At 32.4% G+C, this 12515-nt stretch overlaps 1 protein-coding gene across 1 annotated transcript in view; it reads left to right on the top strand.

The window, feature by feature from the left end:
- Positions 1-11130, top strand: part of NDFIP2 (Nedd4 family interacting protein 2) — a 66633-nt gene extending 55503 nt beyond the window's left edge. The window contains exons 5-8 of the mRNA XM_003789732.3: positions 16-140; positions 4458-4524; positions 7547-7652; positions 9685-11130. Of these exons, the coding sequence (XP_003789780.2) occupies positions 16-140; positions 4458-4524; positions 7547-7650 (296 nt within the window). The 3' untranslated portion in view covers positions 7651-7652; positions 9685-11130. The remainder of the gene's footprint in view (positions 1-15; positions 141-4457; positions 4525-7546; positions 7653-9684) is intronic.
- Positions 11131-12515: the final 1385 nt, after the last annotated feature.

The following is a 12515-nucleotide window of genomic DNA, read 5'->3' as shown; positions in this document are numbered from 1 at the left end:
TTCTGTTTCTTCTAGTGGCCTTTATTTTCAACTGGCTTGGGTTTTGTTTATCCTTCTGTATCACCAATACCATAGCTGGAAGGTATGGTGCTATCTGTGGATTTGGCCTTTCGTTGATCAAATGGATTCTAATTGTCAGGGTGAGTGTCTTAATAACCTTTAACTCTTTTATTTCTAAAATGAAAAGCTATAAAATTTCCTTTGTAGTAATCTCTATGGTATGAACATTTTATAAGTTACTATATGAGAGGTTTTTAGTATAGTGGAAAGAACTTTGTAATCAAGAAAAATTTAAGTTTGAATCTCACCTTTTTTATATCTGTATTCTAACTTTAAGCAATTTATTGGTTCTGAGCATTAGTTTCTTCATAATGTTCTAATTATTAACAGCTGCCTGGCAGGATTTTTATTAGGTATGGAAATAATATAATTAAAGTATTTTGCCCAATTTCTGTCCACAAATATGTGTTTAGTAAATCATGGCTACTACTATTGTGATACTTTTTTTTGGTCATGTTGAGAGCTCAGAAGTGAAGTGGAAGCCTGTGAAAGTAGCTCTCAGAACTTTTTTCACGTCTGCTTCTTTTAGCCTGCCTTCCCATTGTCCTGTTGTCCTCTGGAATCACCCTCTGCCTACTTCTTATTAACAAGGTGGTGTGTAGGGAGCCAAGGGGAAACCCTTCTCTTTTCCCCATCTCAATAACTTTTCTAGTCTCAAAGTAGTTTTCTGTAAAGATTGCATAGGCATTAGTATGGTTGGCATTGTCATCGCCCAGCGCTCTACCTTTGCCTCTCAAAGCCCCCCCCCCCTTTTTTTTTTTGGTAGAGACAGAGTCTTACTATATCGCCCTCCGTACAGTGCTGTGGTGTCACACAGCTCACAGCAACCTCCAAATCCTGGGCTTACGCAGTTCTCCTGCCTCAGGCTCCTGAGTAGCTGGGACCACAGGCGTCAGCCACAACCCCCAGCTATCTTTTTGTTGCAGTTTGGCCAGGGCTGGGCTTGAACCCGCCACCCTTGGTACGTGGGGCTGGTGTCCTCACCACTGAGCCACAGGCGCTGCCCCGCCTTTTGGCTTCTTTTTACAAATGTTCCTTCTAGTCTTTTTAGGATAAGGCTTGGGCTTTTTTTTTTTTTTTTACTTTTTGTAGAGATGAGGTAACTCTCTATTGCCCAGGCTTGTCTCAAACTCCTGGCCTCAAGCTGTCCTCCTGCCCTAGCCTCCTAAAGTGCTAGGATTACAGGTGTGAGCCACTGTACCTGACCTCTTCATTATTTTTTTACTGTACGTATTTTATAGCTTCTCAGGGTCTCAGTAATCTTGACAGATAGACCCTGTCTTGGTTCAGACCAGATTATGGTTTTGATTATTAATTAGTTGATTCTTGGTTGGGACCCGTGGACTGGTTTCTCCTAAGATGGTTAAAATCTAAGCCATTTTAATTTTATTTCGAAAGGTATACAGTGAGTTTCTGCCATGAACATAAATGCATTAAGCATTAGGGAACATACAAATCCAAAGACATAATCTCCACACTTGCAGAAGTTATTACTAGAAAATAGTTGGCACTAGATATGTCAACTTTGGTGCTGGATATGTCCAACCTTGGTTATGATAGTAATAGACTTAAGTACTACTATTCAAATGGGATTTCTCATCTAAATCTCAAAACACAGAAGATAGTTTGAGAACTTTTTTTTATAATTCTCTTGAAGTGGGTAAGTTACTGATATCACTAGATCCTTAAGAAAGAAGTTAAGGCATTATATGTAACCTGTGCATTTGGGGTATTAGAGCCTTGATCACCAGGACTGTTTAGTTTCCCTTTAAAATACCTTTACTGAGTTAAGGATAATGTTATACCTTTAGTGAATATGTTGAGAATTGATGTAAGAAAAGGATTTTTAAAAATCTTTTGTATAAAGTAATAATAGCTGCCCTTCATCAAGCACCTAGTGTGTTCTAGGCTTAATTTGTTATAAACACTATTATTAACCATATCTGTATTTCTGATGTTGGTGATGATCTAGGCTTTTGCTGGTGTTGAAACTCAGAATAAATAGAGTAAGATTCCACAGATTTTATGTAGATTAGAATCTGGTGTGGCTCTATCCCACGCCCCTTCTCCTGATTTTGTGCTGCCTCCGTTACACTCTCCTTTGACTTTTGCTGTAACATGCCAAGCAGTAAATTCCTCTTATAGGTTAGTGCTGAGAGAAAAGTTTTCTCCTAAAAGCCTGGTGTTTCCTTTCATTAGACAATAAGTAATTTATAAAACATACTGCTGCTTTTTTGTTTCTGAACTGCCATGAACCTTAGTTTTTGTATGAATATCTTTAGCCCATACTTCTGTTGGTAATTCTAAGGGTTTCAATATTTTTTGTTTGTTTAAAAATGCATGTGTTTTATTAAAAAGTAACAAGTTTTTTTAAGTAGGTTGTAAATAATATTGATGTTATATTAATAAAATAAAATCAGATAAATGTTTAATGTTAGTCAATATATTTTTCAAAATTTGATTTCAGCAGCCTGTCATTGGCCAATCAACATGATTGGTTTACTTCTTTTTTTTTTTCAGTTTTTGGCCGGGGCTGGGCTTGAACCTGCCACCTTCGGTATATGGAGTTGGCGCCCTACTCCTATGAGCCACAGGCACCACACTGATTGGTTTACTTCTTTGTAAAAGCAGTATGGCTCAGTTTTGTGATTTTAGTATTCTGAGAACAGTTTTGATAGCTCTGTAATGAATCTGAAAGCATATTTCATTATCCTTTTTACATAGTGAATCTTTCTGTTTGACTTCAGGGTGGAGGTAATTATATTCTTCACTTGGGAGTACATAAGAAATAGATTTATAGAAATATTTTTTGGTGAGGAATGACTCCTCTTGATTTTCCAGTTTCCTCTTAACTGGGTATCAAGTGCAGAAAGTTAAAAATATGTTTTGGCATTTTATTATTTTTTGGCTTTATAGCCTCTACAACCCATATGAAAACCTTTTATTTCTAATCTCTTGATTTAAAAGTAGTGCAGTACATTCCTATTTTATAAGCTGTGTTTTTCCAATCTTCAAATCTTACTTTTGTTGTACATATTTTAAAAGTATAGGAGTATGTGGGATTTTCTTCTTCTATATTACTTTGAAATTTTAAATATTTGAAATTTCTAGAACTCTTAAGCTGATTGAGATCATGGTTATATTTATTAATTAAAAACACTTTCTGAGAAAATACTCAAAAGGCTTTAAAAACAGATCTTTTTAGTTGATATGCTTACTACATGGTGACCTTACTTATAATTTGTAAGCATTTTGTTATCAAAAAATTATAGGGAAAAAAATTTGTTATCTATAGGAGTTTTAAGCTTTTATAGAAATTATAACAAATAGTTGGAAATGATTACCAGTAATGTTGAAAATGTTTTAATTAATTTTGGAGTTGAGGCCAAATCCGCATTTAGCACAATCAGTTTTGGTTAAATCAGATTTAGTTTGCAGACCATTAGAAACAGGGTAGGTAAACTCAAGCTAATTTTTAATAGTTTTAGGGTAGGTTATATTATTAAACACTTAAAAAAATTATTTGGGGAATTGTTTAATTATTAAAGGATAATAGAGAAGAATTATCTGAAGTAACTGAATTAGGTTTTTTTTTAAACCTTTTTAAATTATTGAAGTTTTATGTCTAGAGTCTAATCAAGGAAAAAAAAAAACCTGTGTTCAATATCCTCAAACCCTGCCTTCCATCCGCCTGTTCATATTCTCACATCACAGAGAATATAAAATTGTCTACAACGGCCACTAATAGGAACTGTTGAAATGCCACTTCAAGGTTCATTTAGCTGTTCTTAGCTCACTGTTGGGAACTGAATGCTAGGGCATCTAGTTTAAAAATAAAAAGACTCTAATGAGTTGGGGGTCTTTATGCGCCTAGTATTTTTGGCAGTGATTAACAGTAGGGGATGTACAGAAGGTCAAAAGCTCTTCTTTTGAGAGGTCAGCATAACATCCCCATCTGATAAGATTAAACTAATGTGGCTTTTGGTGTTAATATCTAAAGCAGCGGGTTGCCCTAGTGTGTTTGGGATGGTGGTTGTGGCTTTAGGAGAGTCTGAAGAAAGGGCTGACATGTGAACTCTTTAATGAAAAAATGTGTGATTCTGATAATCCAGATATATAGCATTTACTTTTCTTTCTTGCAAGCAGTTTGACATTGTTTTTTGTTTCTAAAATACTTTGCATAACTTTGTTTGCTATTGCAATCTCATTGCATAAGATTTTTTCTTAAATAATTTCATATACGTAAATTGTTAATGTATGTCACCAAGTATTTTTATTTTTCTTTTTGTGCTATTTTTAAGTGTTAGCGATTATTTGAGGTTTAAAACTAAAGATAATATGTGATTTTCAAATTTTGGTATATAAATGCAGTTAATATATTTATGTTCACTTCATAGTTTTCTGATTATTTTACTGGATATTTCAATGGACAGTATTGGCTTTGGTGGATATTTCTTGTACTTGGTAAGTTTTCTTCTTAACGCATTTCAGTTTAATAAGCTTAACTTTGAGATTTCTTAAAATTGTATGATGTAAAATTATGTCATAACTTACATGGAGATAAATTTTTTACTGTAAAATTCTCATATCCACAACCTTAATATCATCTCGCCTTTTCAGATATTCTGTATAGCACTCCAGATTTTTTAGATTTAAAATCTTAAAGGCTATCAATGTAAAGAATCAGTTGTTGAACTGAGTGATAATTAAATAGTACAAAATTTTAAAATCCTAACATGATTAACAAAAAATTGCCTTTAGTATTCATCTTAGAAATATACATGGATGATTTCTTTTAATGATCTTTGGAAGTTTGAGAGCAGAGTAATTTGGTTGTTCTACCCTTTATTTTTGGATCATGGAAACATTCTTTATGCTTTTGAAATGTCTCCTGCATTAATCATTAATCAGCCAGGCATAAGGAAAGGCTTCATGCCTAATGATCACAGTACTTTTGTTGAGTTGTCTTCTTATGAGATATGTCTTTTTATTAATATTGATGGAATTTTATCAATTTTCAATTTTTGTTCCCATGTGTTTTACTTTAGATCTTTGATAATTACGTTAATCTTAAAATCACATTGTACCTTTCATCCACACTTCAAATAAATTTACTGACATAAAGAATACATTTTGCTTTGACTTAGGTTAAAATGCCCACATTTCTCTAAGAATTGCACCAGAAAATCATAGCCATTCAGTAGGTGGCAGTCTTCTCTTTTGAGTTTTTATGTAGTCGTGCTATTAGATCCTTAGGATCTTTTGGGAAATAAATTCTCAGTGGTCAGTTAAGGTCACTAAATTCTTTTTCTAGTAATTTGTATTTAGTAATTACTAAAATAATTACAGTGGAATTATTTTAGTGTTGTGACCTGTGTTGGGAGTCAGATTCCTTAAAAGGTTAACCCAGTTCTATATTGTGAATTCTGTTCTGACCACACGTATTCTGTGTTCTTCATTGAGTTTCTTACGTAAAACTGGGGAAAAAAATTATGAAGTCTTATCAAGTATTTAAGCATTGCAAATAAGTATGTTTTTGTATATATTTAGAATTTGGAGGACTCTTAGGAAGGTAACTGTGGGGCAGAGTAGAATGCAGAGGACGATACCAATTCCACATTGAGAGCCATGGCCTAGCATTTTCTCAGGGGAATGTGAAAACTTAATCAGTGATAAAAATGTTGCTCTCACATATACTACAAAGAATATCAAGCCCTCCATAGAATGCTCAGAAACAAAAGCCACTGAGTGATTAGTTTTTAGATACGAATCGGCTTATTTTAGAAGATGCCTGAGTAGAAACAGAATGTAACTTAGAAACATCAGCTTCATTGACTAAAGAAGGTATCTCACAAATAATTTGGGTTTGCATTTTTCAGTAATTTTTTATATTTAGATAGTGATTCATTATCTTGGACAGCATCTGGTGTAAGGGCATGAGGGTGGAATTCAGAGAGAGTCCCAGTTGGAGGGAATTAGATAGGATGTGAGAAGCAGATTGAGATTAGATTCAGCTGAAATTTATACCACTTGTTTAAATCATCATTTGTCTATCTCGTCTATCTTCTTCAATTTAGTATAAGCATGCTTCTTTTTTTAGTGTTTTGAATACTGTCTCGGAGTTGGAATGCAAATTTAGTTGGGACTTTTTATTTTAAATTCACAGACAGTTTTCTTCCTGGTGAGCAAAACTACACAGATACAGTACATATTTTCTGTTTGTGTTTTTGTACCCCTCCCTTTTCCTGGTTAAAAATTTATTGGAGTTAATAAATGTTTCCCTAAGAATTATATGCTTAAATATTTCAAAGGTTTATGCTAATAATGGTAATGCTTTTATACTTATTTAATATTTTTCATCTGAAATATTAAGCATTTCTCAGGCATTGCTTTTTTAATTATTAAAAAATCTGTAATTATTATTTCAAAATACTACGTCACAGAGGGGAAATAACATGTGTTCCAAATAATCCAAAAAGTTGCTAGAATGACTGCCTTCCCAAGTCATCTTTGCTGTCTTTTTCATCTTAATTTTTATATAATCTTTTATTATTACTTGAAAATAAGAACTCATGATTAAAAATATGTATATAATGCGCATGTCATCAAATACAGATTATATAGATGACGGGTACTTGATACTGCTACATAAAGCTTTTTATTTTTTCCCCATAATTTAGCAACTACATGAGTATATTCTCTATTTACTTTATATAAATATATTTCTTAGTTTGCTTAGTGGTATAGTATATGTGAGAGCAACATTTTTATCACTGACTGATTTTTCACATTCCCCTGAGAAAATGCTAGACTATGGCTCTTAATGTGGAACTGGGATTGTCCTCTGCATTCTTCTCTGTCCCACAGTTACCTTCCTAAGAGTCCTCCAAATTCTAAATTATATACATACATGTGTGTGTGGGGGTGGGTATATATATATACACACACATATTTGATATGCTTAAATATTTGATAGGCCTTATAATTTTTTTTTCAGTTTTAGATAAGAAACTCAATAAAGAACACAGAATATAGGCGGTCAGAACAGAATTTGCAATACAGATTGGCTTTTAACCCCCCTTAAGGAGTCTGACTTCCCAGTAAAGTCACAACACTAAAATAATTTCACTATAATTTCTTTGCGTTATATCAGTTTAAATGTACCAGGTAACTTTGCTATTTAAAGAAACCACTTAATAAAGGTAGGTTTTTACATAATTCTGGATAGTCATAGCTAGATTTCCTTTAATTTTTGGTTCATCTAAGACTAACAAATTAAAAAAATGTGGATGGCAACAAAACTTGATTTCTTCATGATGGAGTTATCATTATAGTGTAAAGTATGTTATGGAATGAATGAAATCCTGCAGATTAAATTCCTTTTCTTAAACCAAGAGGATCTTATTTATAATTGTCTATTTTTAATTTATCATGGCCCGTTTCTATATAAGAACATAATATACCTATATTATTTCAACCTTCTCAGGCCTGCTCCTTTTCTTTAGAGGATTTGTTAATTACCTAAAAGTCAGAAACATGTCTGAAAGTATGGCAGCGGCTCATAGAACAAGATATTTCTTCTTATTATAGAGGTAAGGAATATTAATATATTAACTCTGTTTATTCCCCTTACATATTAAAATGTACCAGAAACATACTAAATATGTAAGCTGTACTCATAATTTTTACTCAAAGATAGCATATTTAATGTTTTTATACTTTTTTTTTTTTTTTTTTTGCAGTTTTTAGCCGGGGCTGGGTTTGAACCTGCCACCTCTGGCCCATGGGGCCAACACCCTACTCCTTTGAGCCACTGGTGCTGCCCAATGTTTTTATACTTTTAACAGCTTATGGAAATTTAATAAGTTGTAGACCTTTTTAGAAAACTCGGAGATTTTTCAAATTGAATTTCATAAATTTTAATTTTTTAAATTCATAATGAATACACTGTAACTTTAAATCAGACTTTTTAAATTTCTTTTTAAAGATTGACCACAGGAGATGTACGAAGTAACCACCAGCACAAAATTTGAATGCTTGAAAAACAAACAAAATATGACAAAGTACTTTACACAGAAGGGATGGGAATTTTGCCTAAAACAATGTGAAATTCACATAGACATCTGGTGAAAAAAAAACCCAAAACAAAAAAGCAAATCTATGATTGAAAAACAATTTGCTGTGCAGTCATCTTTATGATCTGGATCAAGGAATAAAAATTGTGTGAAGAAAATAGGAGCTCTGTTACTTTTTTCTTAATGTGTCAGTGTGTATCAACAGTGAAAGCTACAACTGGAATAAAGGGAATATAAAGAAATGAGCAGGGGTTGACTTACTAGCAGAGAGTTTCTGGAGGCACTGTATAGAGCAATGACATTTATCTGTCGTGCAGCCAGGAGCAGTCGTACATAAAGAGACTTCACCTTTAAACCCTATCTTCTATTTTATTTTTATTTTCCTATTGTTTTTTAAAACAAGTCCATTTACTTCATATCTATAAATAATTTAAACTTTAAAAGTATTTGAACTCCACAAGCAAAATGGGGATTCTACTAAAACGCTTCTGAATGTAGAACTGCAGGACAAAGCGTTTAGGGTTACTATACTTTTTTATAAATAAGTTGTATGGTTTGTGATTTGATTAAGTTTTATTTATAGATTTATATGCATTATACATAAGCTATATTATTTACTTGTTTCCATTGAAGAGTACAATGCATATAGTTGTATTTCTGGATTCCATTAAAATATCATTTTTAGGTGTTCCATTAAGGTACCTCCCTTAAAGATGTCACATCTTCTCAACAAGTCAAGTGTCTGCAAACAGTGGCATTAAAAGTTTATCACTATTAAAAATAAGATAAAAGACCAAATAATTAGAATGGTATGCTATGAATAGTGTGAATATCTTGTATGCATTTCTGAAGAGTCTAAAATATAATGTAAATATGCTCTGAAAAATTTCAAGAGTATCCAATCTGGGGCCCACAGGCCCCGTGCTTATTTTGTGGAGCCTTTTTTTGCTTATCTGTGTCAGATATCATGCAGAGTATGCATGGACTTTGTTTTTGCTAGTGTTTGTGTAGTTAACATATGACCCAAGACAACTCTTTTTTTTGTTTGTTTTGGAGACAGAGTCTTGCTCTGTCAACCAGGCTGGAGTGCCATGGCCTTATAAACCTAGCTCATAGCAACCTCTAACTCCTGAGTTCAGTCAATCCTTCTTCCTCAGCCTCTTGAGTAGCTGGGGCTACAGCTGCCTGCCACAGTGCCCAGCTAATTTTTCTATTTTTTGATAGAGATAGGGTCTCACTCTTGTTCAGGTTGGTCTTAAATGCCTGAGCTCAAGTGATCCTCTTCCTCAGACTCCCTGAGTACTAGGACTATAGGTGGGAACCACCTTTCTCATCCCCAAGACAATTCTTATTCTTAGATTGTTCAGCAGAGAAAAAAAAAAGTTGTATATCCCTGCATCTCAGACTTTTATATGCTGCTGTATGTTATCTTTATCAGAAGAACATTATATATTTATGCCATACTATTATAAGATAGTTTTTTATTGTACTATGATTTAGATAAATGCAACTTAATACATTTTAAGACTAATTATTTCTTTGTCCCTAGACTGCATCAACCCGACATTCCTTTCTTATGCCAATGTGAAATTTTCAAATCATCTGTAAACCTACAACTTTAATAGGATAGAAGACTACTAATAATAGAAGACAAATTAGTGAAGAAAAGATAAGCTTCAAAATTGAATAGCAGGGTGGTTTATACTTAAGCCATTTCTGTTCATTCTTTAAGTACCTGTGTTTCATTTGTTTTGCACATCTGCACATTTCTGCTTTTGAAAGATTTACATACACTTGAAAGAAACCATAAAGTTGTAGCGGTAAAGTCCAGTCACATTTGGTTAATCAGTGTTTGATATAATTGAAAGAGTTGAGTGGTAAAGAGTCTTCCAGCATGTAAATGCCATTGACTTCTGACTTGACATTTAGTGTAATAAAAATGAAATTATTGACCATGTCAAATGCTTTAGTTTCTGGGTCTTCAATTCATCTGGTCATTCTACACATGCAACATCCTTTGTTCTATCTAAAGTTTATTAAAACCTGCAGTGCTGATTATTGGAAAGGATTTGTCAGATTTTTGAACATGATACAACATTGTTATTTAGGAAAACTCTTCCTGTAAATAACCATGGATAAAGTACTTTTTGCATTGTTTTCTTATAAATTGTGTCTAGATATCTTATCATTAATTTTAAATTAAGTGAACTAAATATATATATATATATAGAAAATTTGAGTGTTAAACATAGAATTTGTTTTTAAGGCAAGTATTAAGAAAATGTGGGTGTACCAAAGTCCTTTATGAGAAAAAAAAAATCTTTTAAGGGACATACTAATTTTAGGGATTTTTCCAATAAGAAGCTTGGTTTTTAGAATTGACTGTCTTAGAGATTCTTGCAGGAAGAGGTTGTATTAGACATTGTATTTACTTCATTTAAGATAATTTTGAAAATTAATTTTCCAAATATTCTCATTTACATGTGTCTTTTAAAAATTCAATAAAAATATCTATCAGTATCATTGTAATAATTTTTTGTTTAGATGGTTAATTTGTTAAGCTTAGCAAATAAAATTTTGTGCTGTTAATAGCTTCCTGTTGTATGATTATAGATTAATTTGTCAAAAACGTATTCTATGTTCAGATACCCAAAATATCCATTTTCAAGTTATGGAAATGGGCCTGTGGGATTTAGGGGAGAGTGTGTGTGTGTGTGTGTGTGTAGTGTGTATCAGCAGTATTACAACTGGAATCTAATCAACATTCATAAGCTATTGTATTTTGCATCTTTCAAACCATTTTGTGTCTTATCTGTTTTTCTTTTCTGTTATATCTTTGCTTTTGAGTGCCAACATTAAAAGTTACGGTATATCAACTTTTAAACCTAAACATTATTTAATATAGCTATATAGAATATATAAAGTTGATTGCTTATTTATTATTAGACACTACTACTAAAAGGTACATCTGATTATTCAGGGACATTTTTCCATTGCTGAAAAAATAAAATTTATTATGCTTTATAAATTCTTTTGTATTTCTCTGTATTTTCTAATTCTTTGTTGTCTTTGATAAATAAAACATAGTTTTGTTTTGCTAATTAAGCCTCCTATTTTTTGTTTTCCCTCTTTTAGTTTATTTCTTTATGTAGAATTTTTGTTGTCACTTAAAATACCTGTGTTGCACCCCTTTAAGTAAAACAATAGTATGGGGTAAAGAAACAAAGTATTTAACTTTGTTGCCTGATTTGGAAATTAATTAAAATTAGAGTTCACAATAACATATGCAAACTCAAATTTATGCTGGATAATTTTCTATAGACCCATATTTTGTTCTTTTAATAATTTCTAAATGAAATTAAGCTTGAGTACATAATAATTTTAAATTACTTGGGAGCCCAGCTGTCAAACATCAATTTATTAAAATTTCATTTTTGTTTTTTGTGCTCTTTATTCGTGGTTTCCGAATACAAATCTATAACTTTTCATCCAACATCAAAACTTCACTTTTTGTTTTGATTTTCCCCCCAAATCTTCAAGGTTCAAGTATACCTGTTACTAAATCTGCTATAATTGGTATAATGTAATGGTAGCCTTAAATCTCATTATCTAAGTAGGGGAATCAGAATGTTACTTTCAAAAATTTAACATTCTCTTCTGGATTTTTGAAATTCTGCATACTTCCGTCCATTTTCTGTGAGCATGAACAGCTGCTGTTGTTGTGTTTTGAGGACACTTGACAAGCTTTGCACTCTTGCCTTTGATTGAAAAGTAAAATACTTGTTAGGGTATCTAAACATTTTTGAATAAGCATAAATTAGGGCTTGGCAGTTAATGTAAAAATTTCTTAAGTTATTTCTATTGTATTTGAGTAAGCTAGTTATAGCTAGGATAATCCATTTTTATGTATTTATTCAATAAACTGAATCTTAAGGAAAAATAACATTTTTCTATATAGGGTATTCAAGATTTTAGAAATTTAAAATTATAATACAAATCCCATTACATTCAGTTAAAATGAAAAGCTGCTTAATTCAAAATACTAATCTTGAGGCAAATGATCACTTGAGCTCAGGAGTTTGAGACCAGCCAGAACAAGAGTGAGACACCCTGGGCACCCTACTAAAAATTAAAAAAAAAAAAAAAGCTGGACATTGTGGCAGGTGCTTGTAGTCTCAGCTACTTGGGAGGCTAAGGTAAGAAAATTGCTTGAGCCCAGGAGTTTGAGGTTACTGTGAGCTGTGACACCATGGCGCAAAGTGAGACTCTGTCTCAAAAACCAACCAACCAACCCCCACTTTTCCTTGCCTTTGTAATCCTTCATGTGATCTTTCAGAATGCACTTTTGTTTACTTATTTATTTATTTTAATTTAAAATCA

Source organism: Otolemur garnettii, unplaced genomic scaffold, assembly GCF_000181295.1.
Source record: "Otolemur garnettii isolate 467f Iridium unplaced genomic scaffold, OtoGar3 scaffold00036, whole genome shotgun sequence".
Classification (NCBI taxonomy): Eukaryota; Metazoa; Chordata; class Mammalia; order Primates; family Galagidae; genus Otolemur; species Otolemur garnettii.
Note: the sequence above shows the minus strand (reverse complement) of the source record. Positions and strands in the feature narration are given on the sequence as shown.